This window comes from Podarcis vaucheri (genome assembly GCF_965113315.1).
Source record: "Podarcis vaucheri genome assembly, chromosome: 1".
Classification (NCBI taxonomy): Eukaryota; Metazoa; Chordata; class Lepidosauria; order Squamata; family Lacertidae; genus Podarcis; species Podarcis vaucheri.
Window position 1 is genome coordinate 37,136,388 of NC_138759.1, and position 14,649 is coordinate 37,151,036.

The following is a 14,649-nucleotide window of genomic DNA, read 5'->3' on the forward strand; positions in this document are numbered from 1 at the left end:
TTTGATTGGTGTGATTAATGTGACCTTTGGTTCTTGCGTATCACGTGGTAGTAAAGCAGTAAACCGGGAGAATCAGCACATCTGGAGAAAGTTATTGAAGTGCTTTCAATTTTCCCTATCCCCATTGCATTACATCATCTGATTTTTATTTTGATATATTAATACATTCTTGCATCTTTTCCCATTTATTTCCAGTCACTGCATATTCATAAATCTTACAAGATTTGACATTCAGGTAGAACGAGCCAACATGTTTTTGTAAAAAAAATTAAGGGTTATAATAGTTAATACAAGATGTCACCACTACATACATCTTTGCTGTTTCTTATAACATCTGATACAAAGTGTGATGTGAAACCATTGTGTTAGGTATCTCCCCATTCTCAGGAATCAATGGCAAGCAGCTTGTGAGACATGCCCAATACCGTAATTTCATGGCACAAATTGTTTGCATTTGACATGGACTTGCAGCATCTCTGTGCCTCTTATGTCTAGTTTGTCTCTGAATTCTGTGAGATCTTGCATTTTCATCACTACCAATAAATGTGTATTCTTACCAATGTTCTTTTATTATTTGCATATTATAAGGCCCAATTACCGTATTTTTCCATTCATTATCAACTGTTCATACTGTAGCTTTAAAACAAATGTAAAGGCCCAATCTTGCAGGACCTTTTTCCCCCTACGTGACTCATGCCAGCAAGGCAACGTCACTAACACTAACTGCCTCCTCCGGCGAAGATTTGTCCTCTCCTTGCTATTGTAAGCTGCTTTGAACATATATATTTTTAATCAAAAGGCGGCATACAAATAAACGGTGGCTATTTGACCAAGTATTTGTGGTGCTTTCATCCAATGATTCCAGAGCACGTTTCACGATTCCGATTTCTATCTCTGGCTTCTGTTCCTTCCAGGCTTTGCTAACAAGACACAATCCTGTTTTCAATGAGCAGCTTTCACTTCCGCTTACGTGAAGAAGGGGGAAATCAAGAAGGAACCAGGAAGTCCCGTCTCCAGGCTCCTGACACTTGTCGCTCGGCTTCCTCGGCCATCAGCAGGGAGAAACGCGGGTCGGGAGGCCAGACCGCCATCCTTTCCCGGTTTCCTCCGCCGCGGACCATGGCCGACTCGACCCGGGGTCCTTTTGCCCGGGCCTTTTTGCAGCAGTGCCTGCACGCGAGGCTGCAGGTGAAGCCTGCCGAGCCGGGCTCCGAAGCCGAGTGGGTGGAGGTAACGTCTGCACGGGCAGATCTCTCGGGGTTGCCCCGCTTTGATTTCAATAGGGCATCCCCCGACTTGGCGAGCAGAGATCATCGCTTTCTCCTCCTGTCTGCCTGCTCGTCCCTACCCCCACCATAATAATAATAATGAGGATGAGGATGATGTTGCCACCGCCGAGTTGATCTTCAATTTGCACATCACCCTGCTTGCTTCCTAAAATAATCAAGATGTCCCGATGGCAATACGGATTATTGTAATAATCGTGAGGATTCCCCCCCCCCCAGTGCCGGAAGTACTTCGCTTCCATGGCTTTTTTCCATTGCTTCCGGAACTCAGGAAAAATCCTGAAACGGAATAGTGGGCGTTTTCACGCGTGAAATTTAAAGCCACGGTTTCTTCTCATATTGCTTAGCATTACAAAGGCGCCTCCCCCCTTTTTTTCTTCTTTTTTTTTGCACGGGGAACTATAGTCATGGAGCGAACTGCCTAATGACCAAAATAGACATTTAACATTTTGGTGAGACTTAATTCTGAGTAGAGATCAGGTTTTTTCACACGTTGCACTGAACACAGGTACGAGCTGTCTCTGCACGCGCTCAGGTGCTAGTATAGAAGAGTGCATAATCGTTGATTGGTGCAGTTCGACTGTAGTGTACACAAGTGCACAGAAAGTACATCTGCTTAATGTAATGTGTGAACATCCCTACTGAAACTTGGGAAGCAGCCCAAACTTTTTTCCACTGGTACTCCATCAGTTTCACTCAGGTGGTCCACAGCATGTCTGTAAAAGTACAATTAGATTCATGTAGCACAGTACTTTACAGTTGCTACAGCAGGCAGAAAAATCAAGTGATTCCTCAGCAATTTTCAGGTTGTGGGGAGCAGGGGACAGAGTTTAGGAACAACCACCGCATTGGTTCATCTAGCAGCTGATTTCCAGAGTTTCAGGCAGGATTCATTCTTAGTCTGACCTGGAGACATCAGGAATTGAATTTTGCGGTCTGCCATTGACCGATAGGCCATGCATATTGTGAAAGCACCTGGAGCGGTGAACATTTGACATCTCGGATTTGACATATTGGATTCAAATTCATCTCTGACCTACCTTTTATAGTTGCAACACTATAAAAATGAGGATAGTTATCATTCTTTTATTAAAATCATCTTTACACAATCCCCCAGATGTTACAGGACATTGTGAAGTGACATTAATATTATTGTTGGCTTATTTTGTTTTTAATTATCTTTTCCTAAACTGCAGATTAGGCATTATTGTTTCAATATAGCTCATGTTTATTCTGAGATCAGCTTATTTGTACTCTGAAGATTTTGACTGGAGATTCAACTGATAGTCGGAGACTAACTATGTATGGAACATGCTTGCTGCTTGGCTGATTTTTGGCTGATTTTGTTTAACAATTTGAATACAGTTTGGAAAACCTAAGTCTATATTTTGAGTGTATATCAGACGTGTATGCCTCAAAATAAACTATGTAACTTTGTATTTATTTGTTCAAGAGACAGAGAAAATAAAACATTCAGTTCTCTATCATGGAAGAAGTTGTTTTTAAAAGTATGATGTCTGAGGCACAAAGAAATATGTATCCCAGATATAAAAATGTTTAATTTTATTCGAGTGTGGTCTTTATAGTACTTTCCACAAAAGAAATCTAGCTTGTGACCTTTTAAGTCCTAGATTACCTATTACTTCAGAATCTAGACATGGAAAATAAATTGCTTTTATTTTACATACAGAAACATTTCAGTTTACATCTACTGAAATGAATAAGTTATCCCAATTAAGGTTTAAATCTTAGACATACTTCCTGGGGAATAAGTCTCATGCATGTCTAAGAAGACATGCATAGGATTGTGGTTTCATGCACAATATTAATAGATCTCTTTAATTACAGTAAAAAACGTATGGGTATATGGATGTGTAAATATATTTCTTTGTTATTTTGAATAGATACAGCGAGGACTTATAATCTATGTATGTTTCTTCAAAGGGGCTAGTGAAGAAATTATTCCCAAAATGGGTAGGTGTTTAGATAAAATAGTATTTAAAAACAGCCATTTTAAAACGGCACTAAAATATGCAAATAACTGCAGCTGCATCATTGAGCCTATCATAAAATAGTAATAAGAACTTGTTTCATGAGATTTTTGTAATGAAAAGCTTTGAATCATTAAAAACTGCTCTCCAGGGAAAGTTCTAAGCAAGTATTTCATTCCGAATCATTCTGCATACAAGTCCGATGTGCTTTTTAATTAACTTGTTCTTATTAAGGTTTGCTGTTTAATAAGCTTGTTGATGCAGAGTGCGTTATTAATACAGTGCCATATTTAGCTTAAGGCTTGAGGCAGTATTGAAATGTAGCCTGAATTAGTAACTATGTTTGTTACTTTCTGTCCTCCTTTTCTTTTATACTGCAGTTTCTTTTGAAAATATTTTTTTTTAAGTGGCACACACTTGGTATCAAGCCTTCTTGGCAAAGGGGTTGGTTCTTAAAAATTCTTTTCCATTTGTACTTAAGGCGAATTAGGATTTTAATCATGGGTTATATCCAAAGAAGTCTTGTTTGCACAAGGCCTTCTGCTTGCACAATGGAATTTCCCCTCTCTTTGCTCCCCCCACACGCCCCTCAATATGTTTTGTGGGTTCCCCCAGTTCTCCAGAGCAGGTTTAGGGTGGTGTGGTGCGTGAACCAAGGAAGGGAGATTGAGGAGAAGTTCTGTTGCACAAGTGCAAGTCCTGGCACTAACAGAACAGTTTGGTTGGATACAACCCTATGAGCTTGGACTAGTCTTTCCAAATTAGTTAATAACTTGTGTTATTACAGAGTACCACCTTGTGTACTGCAAAGCATGAGTGTGGACAAACCCAGCTTAGATCCCTTCACAGTTATGAAGCTTAGGGACAGACTTGTCTCTTAGCATAATCCATTACCCGCCAGGTTACCAAGGAGAGTGAAATGAAGTGAGAATACATAGCTGTCCCTTTTAAGGCTTCAGAATAAGGGTTCAAAAGAAGTATTTATTCATGGCCCATTACGAGACAGTAAAAAAATATTAAATTAATTGGGCTTAACCCTAATTCGGTTAGAAGTATTTCTACTTGCTCATTTTTCTTGATATATAAATGTATACCTGGTAGCCAGTAGAGGGAGCTAATGTACAGGTAAATGTGCTTCTTCTCCACTATTGTATAAGAGGAAACTGGACATTGGAATTCAGGTACTATCCCTGTTTCACGATGCCTGTGTCTTGACTTTTGTCCTTATGGGCAGAATTTAACTTGCCGCATTGCTAATGCATAATCACTTCACAAACCTACTAACTGCAATTGTTTTTCCCTTCTCTGTCTTTGCAGTCAATACGCTTGTGAATGTGAAGTTGAGTGAAACGGAAAGCGGCGAATACGTTTCTGTTCTGGATTTGCCAGGCAGCATATTAGTAATACCCCAGGCCACGCTGGGTGGCAAACTGAAGGGAAGAAGAATGCAGTATCATTCCAACATTGAAAAGGAAATCGGGATGGAGCTGTATTCCCAGTTTGTGACTCAGTGCGAACGAGAACTGACTGCAAATACCAAATGTGCAGAGGCCGGGGTTGCTCTCAAGTACGGCACATATGGAAACCGGCAGGTGTTGAAAGTGGATACAAATGGACCTTTCAGTCATATGATTGAGTTTTGAGGAGGGAAAAAGTGATTTATTTTTTAAGGACATGCATACTGCCTAAGGAATGGTGCACGGTTGCGTTAAGGAATATAGTTAAATAGATTCTAAGCATTCGAGAGCGAGGAAAATATTTCAGTAAACCAAGCTAATAAATATATTTAATTCTTTTAAGTTAAATTGCCTCAAAATGTCTTCCTCCTTCATGTATGGGACCTAACCAATCAGTGGTACTCGTTTTTTGACAAAAAGAGGCCCAGCTGCAGAATTGTCTTTGAATCTATTCTGTTGGTAATGCCACCACTCTGTGGGTTGAGGGGTGATGGAACAGGAGATGGCCTTCACTTCGGAGATTCCCAGGTTGCGGCATCAGGTCCATCTTGCACCATCACCATGTGCTTTTTGACACTGAGTCAAGACAAACTTCATTATCCAGGCCTTTGGGTGTGCAGACGTCCGTCCTTTTCCTACATACTGCTATTCTGCAGTGCTGCTTTGCTAGGCCAAGGTAGACTGAGTTCATACCTTTTCTTTTATTGTTAATTTTTTTGTAACCTACTGTCAGGGCTGCCTCAGGTCTCAGCTCACAAAAGACCAACGCCAAGTTCTTCTTATATACAAGGATGTTTATTGCAGTTCATTATTGGTTCCACAACCGAGGCGTGCAGCCCCGCGTGTCTTAGGCTTAGACGTTAGAAGTCCCCTCTGAATCGGTCCCTCCCCTACACCAGTTTAATAAGCTAACGCTGCTCCACCTTTTTCTCTCTTTCCTTTTCCGCAGGGTCTTTCTGCCCGCCGGGGCTCCTCCCCTCCTGGATTCTCCTGAAGCGGATTCTCCTGAAGCGGGAGAACGGCTTGCTCTGATCCCTCCCCTTTCTCTGTCACCGGAGCTGCTCCCTCTGACACACTGGAACCTCCCCCCTCTTCGCTGCGCTCTGGTGGGGAGGCTGGCCCTGATTCCCAGCTGCCGCTTTGGGGTCCCCTGCTGGCCCCCTGCTCCTGACACTTTCCCCCTGGGGCTCCCCTTGCCCTTACCACAGGCGCCCCCTTCTGGGAATCCTCTGATTCGCTGGAGAGACTCATGGAATCCCTTGCGTCATTGCTATCCTCTTCCTCGCTGTCCTGGGATTCCTCTCCATCGCTCTCCATTTCCTGCCTTCCCTGTGCCTCTGTCCCTGTACCCCTGACACCTGCCCAAGGGGCAGTGAAGGATGGGCTATAAGTACAAATAAATAAATCAATATGTATAGTAATAGCCAGTTCCCAGGATTCTATTTTTGTTGCACTCTAATGGGTTGCACTCTGGGTTAAACCACAGAGACTAGGACTTGCCAATCAGAAGGTCAGTGGTTTGAATCCCTGCGACAGGGTGAGCTCCCATTGCTCAGTCCCTGCTCCTGCCAACCTAGCAGTTCAAAAGCACAAAGTGTAAGTAGATAAATAGGTACCGCTCCAGCGGGAAGGTAAACTGCGTTTCCGTGCGCTGCTCTGGTTCGCCAGAAGTGGCTTAGTCATGCTGGCCACATGACCTGGAAGCTGTACGCCGGCTCCCTCGGCCAATAAAGCGAGATGAGCACCGCAACCCCAGAGTTGGCCAGGACTGGACCTAATGGTCAGGGGTCCCTTTACCTTTAACATGTCAAAGAAACAAGATGTCCACCATAACAAGGGTGAAGGATGAAGAGACATGTTCATGTTCTCTACTTGCTTCCAGCCTGTGCCAATGATTAGGTCATCCTTGAACCAAACTATAGCTCTGTAACTTTTCTATCGGCAGCAGAGCATTACAGACTTTGAGGGAAAGATGCAGCAGGTTAATACAGGGTGAACAGCGGATCTGTTTTGGATCTTTAGCCTTCCATGCATGAGTCAGCAAGCTGATGAGATTGGCACTGCAGCATCCACATGGGTGAGAAATGGTGGCTGAGGCAATTTAGGGAATGTAATTCTTCCTGCTTTTGGTGGTAGCACTTTGTATGCCACCCCCCAAAAAAACTACCCCAGTTCCTTTTTTTGGACTTTAAAATTGAGCATTGCCCATCATAAATATAGACACTTTGTTAATGATGAAGAAATAATACTGAATCTTCAATTTCCAGTGTTTGCGACATTGACCTGTGTCTGCTTCCACTGTGATACTCTGGGGTGAATAATGTGATCAAGTTACTCTCTTTTACAGAAAAGAAATAATTTCTATTCTGTCCTCTTGTAGTGCTTGTTTCTTATCATTCCAGAGGCATGCATGTTGCTTGATGATGGGCTTCTATATTCCAATATGTAATGAGATAGTAGATGACTAGTTGGCTCCCCACTTGCTTATATTACAGTGTTCTCTTGAAAACCACTTGCAAAATCAACAAAAGTAAATTCCCTAACGTAGCTTTGATCTGTACATCTTTTACTATTTGACTGCTCTAAATTTCATAGTAGTACATCATGTTCTTTTTAACAGTATTTGGATATTGGTCACGATATAACTTCTTAATACCATACATATTAAAATGTGAATGTAAGGCGCTTAATCAATTACAATGTGCTGCATTAGAAAGAGATTACAACATTTTGGATTACGGACAAGGGGAGGGTGAAATGGTACTGTGGAGACTATAATAATCAGCTGCCCTCATTATTATTATTATTTATTAAAACTTTATATCACCCTTCATCTAAAGATCACAGGGCAATTCACAACATAAAAATACAAAATACATAATAAAACAAAAACAAACCAGTAATCCCTCCCCACACACATATAAAAGGACATAGAATGTTAATCAGCCAAAGGCCTGGTTATAATGTTTTCGCCTGGCACCTAAAAATATGTAATGAAGGTGCCAGGCAAGCCTGGCATTCCACAAATGGGGAGCCTCTGCAGAATCTCAAAATTGTAGAGTTGGAAGGGACCCTGAGGATCATCTAGTTCAACCCCTTGCTGTGCAGGAATATGCAGTTGTCCCATACAGGGATTGAACCTGCAACCTTGGCATTGTCAGCGCCTTGCTCTAACCAACTGAGAAAAGGCCTCTGGACCTCATGTGGAAGAGGCACACGAAGAAGAGCCTCAGATGATGAGCCCAGGGTCCAGGTTGATTCATATGGGGAGAGCTGGTCCTTGAGGTATTACGGTCCTGAGCTGTTTAAGGCTATATAGGTCTAAACCAGCACTTTGAATTGGGCCTGGAAAACTAATTGGCAGCCAGTGCAGTTGAGTCAGGATTGGTGTAATACGCTCAAACCATCTTGCACCGTTGAGCAACCTAGTCACCAAATTCTGCACCTGTTGAAGTTTCCGAACCATCTTCAGAAGCAGCTCTAAAGATAGAGTGTTGGTTGAAACAATCCAACCTAGAGGTTACTAGAACATAGACAATAGAAGTTTGGCTATCCCTGTCCAGCTAGAGGTGCAGCTGAGCCACCAGCTGAAGCTGATGGAAGGCACGCCACACCACTGAGACCACCTGAGCCTCAAGCGACAGCAAAGGATCCAGAAGTACAGACAAGCTACATATCTGCTCCTTTGGAGGAGTGGAACCCCTTCAGGAGCAGGCAACCTCCCTTCCATCCAGTCTAAGGAACCACCCACCAAGAGTGCCTTATCTGGATTGAACTTCAGATTGTTGGCTCATTCAGTGCATTAGTAAACGCCATTCTCCACTGATGCATTTAACGGTAAAAAACTCCTTCATGTTACAGTCAGCTGTCTTAGGTCATTATGAGTAATATTAAGCACAAAGTGAATGAAGCTAGTGACTCAGGTTGTTTCACTTTTTTTGGATAGAGTTCAGTCAACAGTCATCATTACAATGCTTGTAGGGATACTTTGGCCTTGGGAAAAACACTCGGAGCAAACAGTGGGCATTACTGCTCCCACCAAATTTGGAGAAACAAGTTGGCAAGCATGAAGGCACTTGTTTCTGACTCTGATGGCAACAAATCTAAATTACTTTTTCAGTTGCCCTCCAGCAGAGCTATTCTGGGTGGTTAAGGTAATGGTCAAACTTGCCTAACAGTCTGCAACATCTGAAGTCTCTGCAGTCTGATGTGACTAGTTTGCAAGGCGCTGCAGGAATAAAACCATCAGAAACTCCAATGTGTATTTGTTTACCCAGGCTTACAGGGGATTTGGTTGGCCTGCTAGAGACCCTCAGAGCTGCATTCTGCCTATCTGAGGAATCTCTGGTATTTTACTCATGTTGTGGGTTAAAGTGTGACCACACAGTTGTGAATAGTATACAATTAAAATAAATAATATGGTGCCTGACACCAAAAAGACCTCAATCCACTTTTATGTGGATTTATAAGTAACAGGCAACATCTCTGAGGAAAGCATTCCGGAGGCAGATCATTACAATCAATAATGACATCTCCCCAACTGCCACCTACTTTAGCTCAGCGGGGGGGGGGGGGAATGGGATCATAGAATGATAGAGTTGGAAAGGATCCCGAGGGTCACCCTGTCCAAGCCCCTGCAAAGCAGGAATCTTTATGCACGTTCCCCATCCAGTTTGAAACCATACAGGACCCTGCTTAACTTTGCTGTGTTAGCAGTTTTAAACGGTGTTAGCAGTTTTATTGCTGCACCACTGTAACATAAAGACAGTTTTTAAGGGACTCCTTCCGGAACCTGGATCCCAAGCTGTAGAGTGCTTTGAAGATAAGCACCAGCACTTTGACCTGTGCCTGCATGGAAAACAAGCCGCAGCCACTTACCGTAGGTTTCAATACTGCCTAGAATGCTTTTATTGCTTCCAGGTAGCCCAAGTGACTTTCTATCACAATCAGTTTTGCTACTGTTTGGGTTGTTGGGTTTCTGTCAACGATCAGAGCCAATTATCACTCTTAAGAGCGTTCACATACATGTTTTTCAAAGTATCTTGGAAATGTATTGAATGGCCTTAAGTGCAGGACTGGGGATGGAGGCACGAAACATTTTAACCAGGCAGTGTCCTGCTGAGTTCATTGTAACATCCAAGTCCAAAGAAGCAAACATTTTGTGGGCTGCCACGCACACGGGTTGTGAACAGAATGGTGTGTGTGGCTGCAGTTAGATCAAATGCAGCAGATCAAATGCAAGGGGGCAGCGCAAGAGGGAATGTGGATGTTTTAAAAGAAGGCAGTGCCACAAGGAAATGTTTTCTCAAAATAAAAAAATAATGCAGGCTAAAAAACCCAAAAGGCTCTTTCCCCTGTCGTCATCTTTTGGTTACTAAATGAAGCCCAACTCTCTCAGTCTCAGTCTCTCTTTTAAGGAAAGGAATGGCCCTGGCCCTGAATGAAAGAAAAGTTTGACTCCAGAGCGGAACTAGCGGAGTTATTTGTCTGTGGTTGCCTGGGGCCGGCTCCAAACCAATTCATCTTTTCAGCCTTGGCAAAGGGAGCGTGAGTACAGAAGACAACATGGTGCGGCGGGGAGGAGGATCCGGCTTCGTCAATAATTCCTGCGAAAACAAATGACAACGGTTTCACCCCTTTCAGGCGAGTTAAAATAAATAAATAAAACATATATGCACGCCTATTGATTACAGCACAGACCAGCATAGCGTTGTCAGAAGAGAGAGAGAGAGAAAGAGGAAGGGGGGGGAGCAGGCAGTGCGGAGGAGGAGAAGGAGAAGGGGGCGCCTGCTGCGAATTGAAGCAGCCCCGCCACCCGAGAAGGGAGCCTCGGCCCGCCGCGCCGCCTTCCTCGCGGGAGCCTCTCCCGGGGCGCGAGGCCTGCGCTTGGCCGCCTCGGGCGTTCGATGGCTCGGGGCCCGATTGCACGGCCCTGAGCGGCTGCTCCCGCGGGGAAGAGGGAGGGCGCCCCGAGAGGCGGCTCCTCCTCCTCGTCGTCCTCCTGCTGCTGATCCGCGGGGAGGGCGCGGGGCTTCCCTGCTTCCCAGGGGAGAAACGGCAGCGGAGGGAGGGAGCGCTGGGCTTGCCTGGGACCCCACCCTGCGGAGCCCGCCACGCAGCCCGGCTCCCCTCGCGGAAGCTGCCTGTAGGCCGGCGAGCGGAGGCAGCTCCTCCTCCTCTTTCTTTCTCGGGGAGAGGAGGCGCAGGAGCCGATCCTGGCCGGCTGGGAGTCCCGTCGGGGCGCTGGTCGGAGGTAAGCTCTTGGGAGGTTTCTGGGGCGGGCTGAGGGGATTCAGCTGCTTGGTGGGGACCCACGTCAGTTCCCCGCTGGTGGAGTGTGAGGCGGGTTGTGGGGTAGACTTTAGGTTCAGTAAAGAACTGGTGTCGAGAGAGGGGACAACGGCGACCAGTCCCCCCCCCCCTTGGAAGGGGCAGGACACCCGTCACCTCAAAGTTTTCAAGTGTCCTTGCCAAGCCTCCGGACAAGGAAGGAAAGTGTAGCAGGGTTGGAAGGAAAGTGTCAGCCTCTTATAAAGGGCTGGGGTTGCTGGGGTCGAAAAAGAGATATTCCCCAGCCCCGGAAGCCAAGGGAAGTGCGCTTATCTCCCCCAGGAAAGCTGCTAGTGGAAGTCCTCGTGGGGTCAGCCTTCAGGATATGTGGAATAAGCACCAGTTTCTGCCTGCAGAGCTAAGCACAGGTCCCTAAAGGCTGAGGACGAGTTACTTGCTGTCGAATTTTTTTTATTAGGGTGACTGGTAGCCTTGAATGTTTATTTTTATGTGTAAAGTAATCATCTTTGTATGCCTCTGTTGATTCTGAGTATGGAGCAGGATGGGGGGGGGCTATTATAGACTTACTAAATGCAAGTTGTAAGGGTGTAATTTTGCAGCTTGTGGAATAAATAAATACAGGCTCCTAATGGACAAGAGATTCTGGCTGACCCGTATCATGTTGCTTTGTACAAAACGTGTTCTGTCAGGCCTTTAGGAGCAGTGGCGTAGCGTTTGGGGTGCAGGGGTGGCCGGGCGCAACATCTGGGGGTTAGGGTTAGGGGGCGCAAATCCACGGGTTAGGGGGCGCAAATTACTTGCCTTGCCCCGGGTGCTGACAACCCACACTACACCACTGTTTAGGAGGACACTTTATTTTTGTTTTGTTTTACTTTGGATCAGTCAATCTGGAGTTCATCATAACATAACAAGAACCCTAAAGGGTTAGGGCAATGGCCTGGCATCCTTTTCTCAATAGCATCCAACCAGATACCTATGGGAAGCCTGCAAGGAGGACCTGAGCACAACAGCAGGCCCCCCACCTGTACACTCTTTGATTCCTAGCGACTCGCATTCAGTGGCATGCTGCTCTGACAGTGGAGTCAGTATGTCACTGTGGCTAGGAGCCAGTGGTAGCTTTATTCTCCACGAATTTGTCTCTAATCCTTTTTAAAAGCTGTCCAAGTCAGTGGCAATCACTACTGCTTCCTGAGAAGATTGTACATACAACCTAGATCAAAAGTGTTGGAAAAACCCACCCTTTAACCACCCTGTAACCACTTGGATTGGAAGAAGAAGAAGAGTTTGGATTTGATATCCCGCCTTTCACTCCCCTTCAGGAGTCTCAAAGCGGCTAACATTCTCCTTTCCCTTCCTCCCTTGGTTGGTAGAAAAGCTTAAAGCTTGCAATCTTCCTTCCAGTTGAACTCACTGAGGCTTACAATTGTATAAAGCTGCATAGTGTGTTAAGGAGCAACACAGAGATCTTGAGCATGCACGTTAGGAAATGCCCTGTTGCTTTTATTCATGTGACTATTAGCTACACCTTCACATGGACATCCTCGGAAGGAGGGGTTCACTCTAGCAAAATAGAAACAATACATGAACTGCACAAAATCAGCAAAACTGCAGAGTAAATGAACATTCAGCATAATTAAGACACCGTGGATAACACTTAAACAGTGCCTAAGTGGTGAATAAAAATACCTGATATCAAGTTGACATCAACGTAGAAGCCAGAGAACTCTTCTCTGGGAAGAACTTCCCAAAGAACTGAAATGGTTGTCTCCCCAGTTGCCACCCTCCGTACCTTAGAACATGGAGGCACACTCAGGAAAGTTCTGAGGGTGATATTGGCCAGACTGGTATATGAAAATATGATCCAACAAGTACTTTGTATTTAAACTTTTAAAGTGAGCACCCCCACTTTTAATTAAGCTCAGAAATGGATCAGGAGTCAGTGATGCTGATTCAACACCAAGAAGGCATAGTTCCAGCAACCATTCCTAGTTAGCAGCTGCTTCTGAAGGCAGCCTCATGTTCAGAAACAGCACAGCTCAGTGGTTTACTGGGGAGTATTGAACACAAAGTTGCGTAAAGTCTAAGACAAAATGAGAGTGGCTAAGTATTAATTCTGCTGGTATATATTGTGATATGCAGCCTAGTGGATATCTTTCTGTGTGTGTTGTATCCATTTAGACCAACAGTATAGTCTGAAGTCACATGATGCAATAACGTTGTTAAAGTTATCACTGGTTGAGTCTAGCCAGCGTTGGAATGGGAGACTGCCAGTTTTGCCATCATGAATTCTCTAGAGCAGCCTTGCCCAACCTGGTACCTGCCAAATGTTTTGGACTACAGCTCCCATCATCCCTGTAGTCCAAAACATCTGGAGGGTGCCAGTTTGGGAAAGTTTACTCTGAAGGAAAGGTGGGATTCATTTTTCATTTTCCCCATAGGTTTCTCATGAAAGAGAGCAGGTGGTAACACTCACACACAGAAATTTTCCAAGTAAAGAGTCAGTGAAACTTCTTGCACAGTTATGGCTCAGTATCAATATATTTCTCAGAGTGGTCTACATTTTATCTGTATTTTTGCCTGATTCTTGACTTATATGGTACAGCCTGGTAACCAGTAACTGACTGGTTTGCCTGGTGGGAGGGATGCTTATTGGGGGTTAACTCCTAATAAATCAAATGCTAAATCCTCCTTTCTTTTATACCAGCAAGAAAATGATGCCCCTGCTGTTTGTGATGTTTGAATGGTGACATGTGCAATATTGCAGCCTTTCTTTGAGGAACAAGGGGGAGAGAGAGTAAAGCACAACTTTGCAAAAACAGTCTACCAAGCTGCAGAAGCAATTTCTAGTTGCTGATGCAGCTGTGTCAAATGAGAGTTTGAAAGTTGCTACATGAAGTAAAAAAAGGCACAGCTTTGCTGTTGAAAAGAAATCCTTATGACTTCCGTATCTGGAAAGCATGTTAAGAAAAATGGACAGCTGGACTAGGAACCTAAAGGTTTTATTTAATATTTTTTATTGTACTGTGGGCTTGAATCTGAAGTCCACCCTAGGATAGGTGGTAAAAGGAAGGCAAAATACTTAGCACTTGGCATTTAGATCAGGAGGAGCTGTTCCTTAAATGTATTCCATTTCTTTACAGTCACATTTACCAGTGCTATTTTATCATAGTTACAAATAACAGAACTGACATGTTGTTTCATCTGACAAAATGGGAATAGGAATATACAGTAGAAGTGGGACCTGCAACAGATTTTTGCAGGGTGGAGTGCTCTTGTTCAGTGTGTTTCAGCCAGTCAGTCAAGCCCTCCTCAGAGACCCTCCTTTCCCACCCTCAACAGCCACTCAGCATTATGTGGCCAGTGAGCCTACTCAGTACTCATGGGGTGTTTGGGGGCTCCTCTCCTTATGTTTTCCCAGCCCTAAAGGTTTTTGGTATTTCCACAAACCTCAGGGTTCCATTCTTGTGGACGGTGCAGTTTTGGCAACATAAGCAGCATCAATTAAGCCTGAAGTTTGGAAATGGAGAACTGGACATTGTTTTGTCCTGAGAAGTAAAGATGAACTATGCTATGCAAGAGCAAAGGCAATCATAACTTCAAGTTAGGTTTGTCAATTTGGAAGAT

General features: G+C 44.4%; 2 protein-coding genes across 4 annotated transcripts in view; both read left to right on the plus strand.

Moving 5' to 3' along the window:
- Positions 1 to 385: 385 nt before the first annotated feature.
- On the plus strand, positions 386 to 5,082 carry DTD2 (D-aminoacyl-tRNA deacylase 2). Of its 2 annotated transcripts, none has more exons than XM_082213919.1 (3): positions 386 to 1,230; positions 3,191 to 3,260; positions 4,595 to 5,082. In XM_082213919.1, the coding sequence occupies exons 1-3, from the start codon at positions 946 to 948 to the stop codon at positions 4,918 to 4,920; spliced, it is 681 nt and encodes a 226-aa protein (XP_082070045.1). In that variant the 5' UTR covers positions 386 to 945; the 3' UTR covers positions 4,921 to 5,082. The 2 variants fall into 2 exon arrangements, with proteins under 2 accessions (XP_082070045.1, XP_082070046.1); XM_082213920.1 differs by having other exon boundaries at positions 407 to 1,188.
- Positions 5,083 to 10,856: 5,774 nt separating this feature from the next.
- Positions 10,857 to 14,649, plus strand: part of HEATR5A (HEAT repeat containing 5A) — a 66,362-nt gene continuing 62,569 nt past the window's right edge. For both annotated transcript variants that reach the window (XM_082213409.1, XM_082213410.1), the window contains exon 1: positions 10,857 to 10,987. The gene's annotated coding sequence lies outside the window, so the exon portion shown is untranslated. The remainder of the gene's footprint in view (positions 10,988 to 14,649) is intronic.

Coding starts and splice junctions, on each gene's coding strand:
- DTD2 (XM_082213919.1), top strand. CDS start 946: ATGAGCAGCTTTCACTTCCGCTTACGTGAAGAAGGGGGAAATCAAGAA. Junction 1,231..3,190: donor CCGAAGCCGAGTGGGTGGAG/GTAACGTCTGCA, acceptor TATTTTGAATAG/ATACAGCGAGGACTTATAAT. Junction 3,261..4,594: donor AGAAATTATTCCCAAAATGG/GTAGGTGTTTAG, acceptor CTGTCTTTGCAG/TCAATACGCTTGTGAATGTG.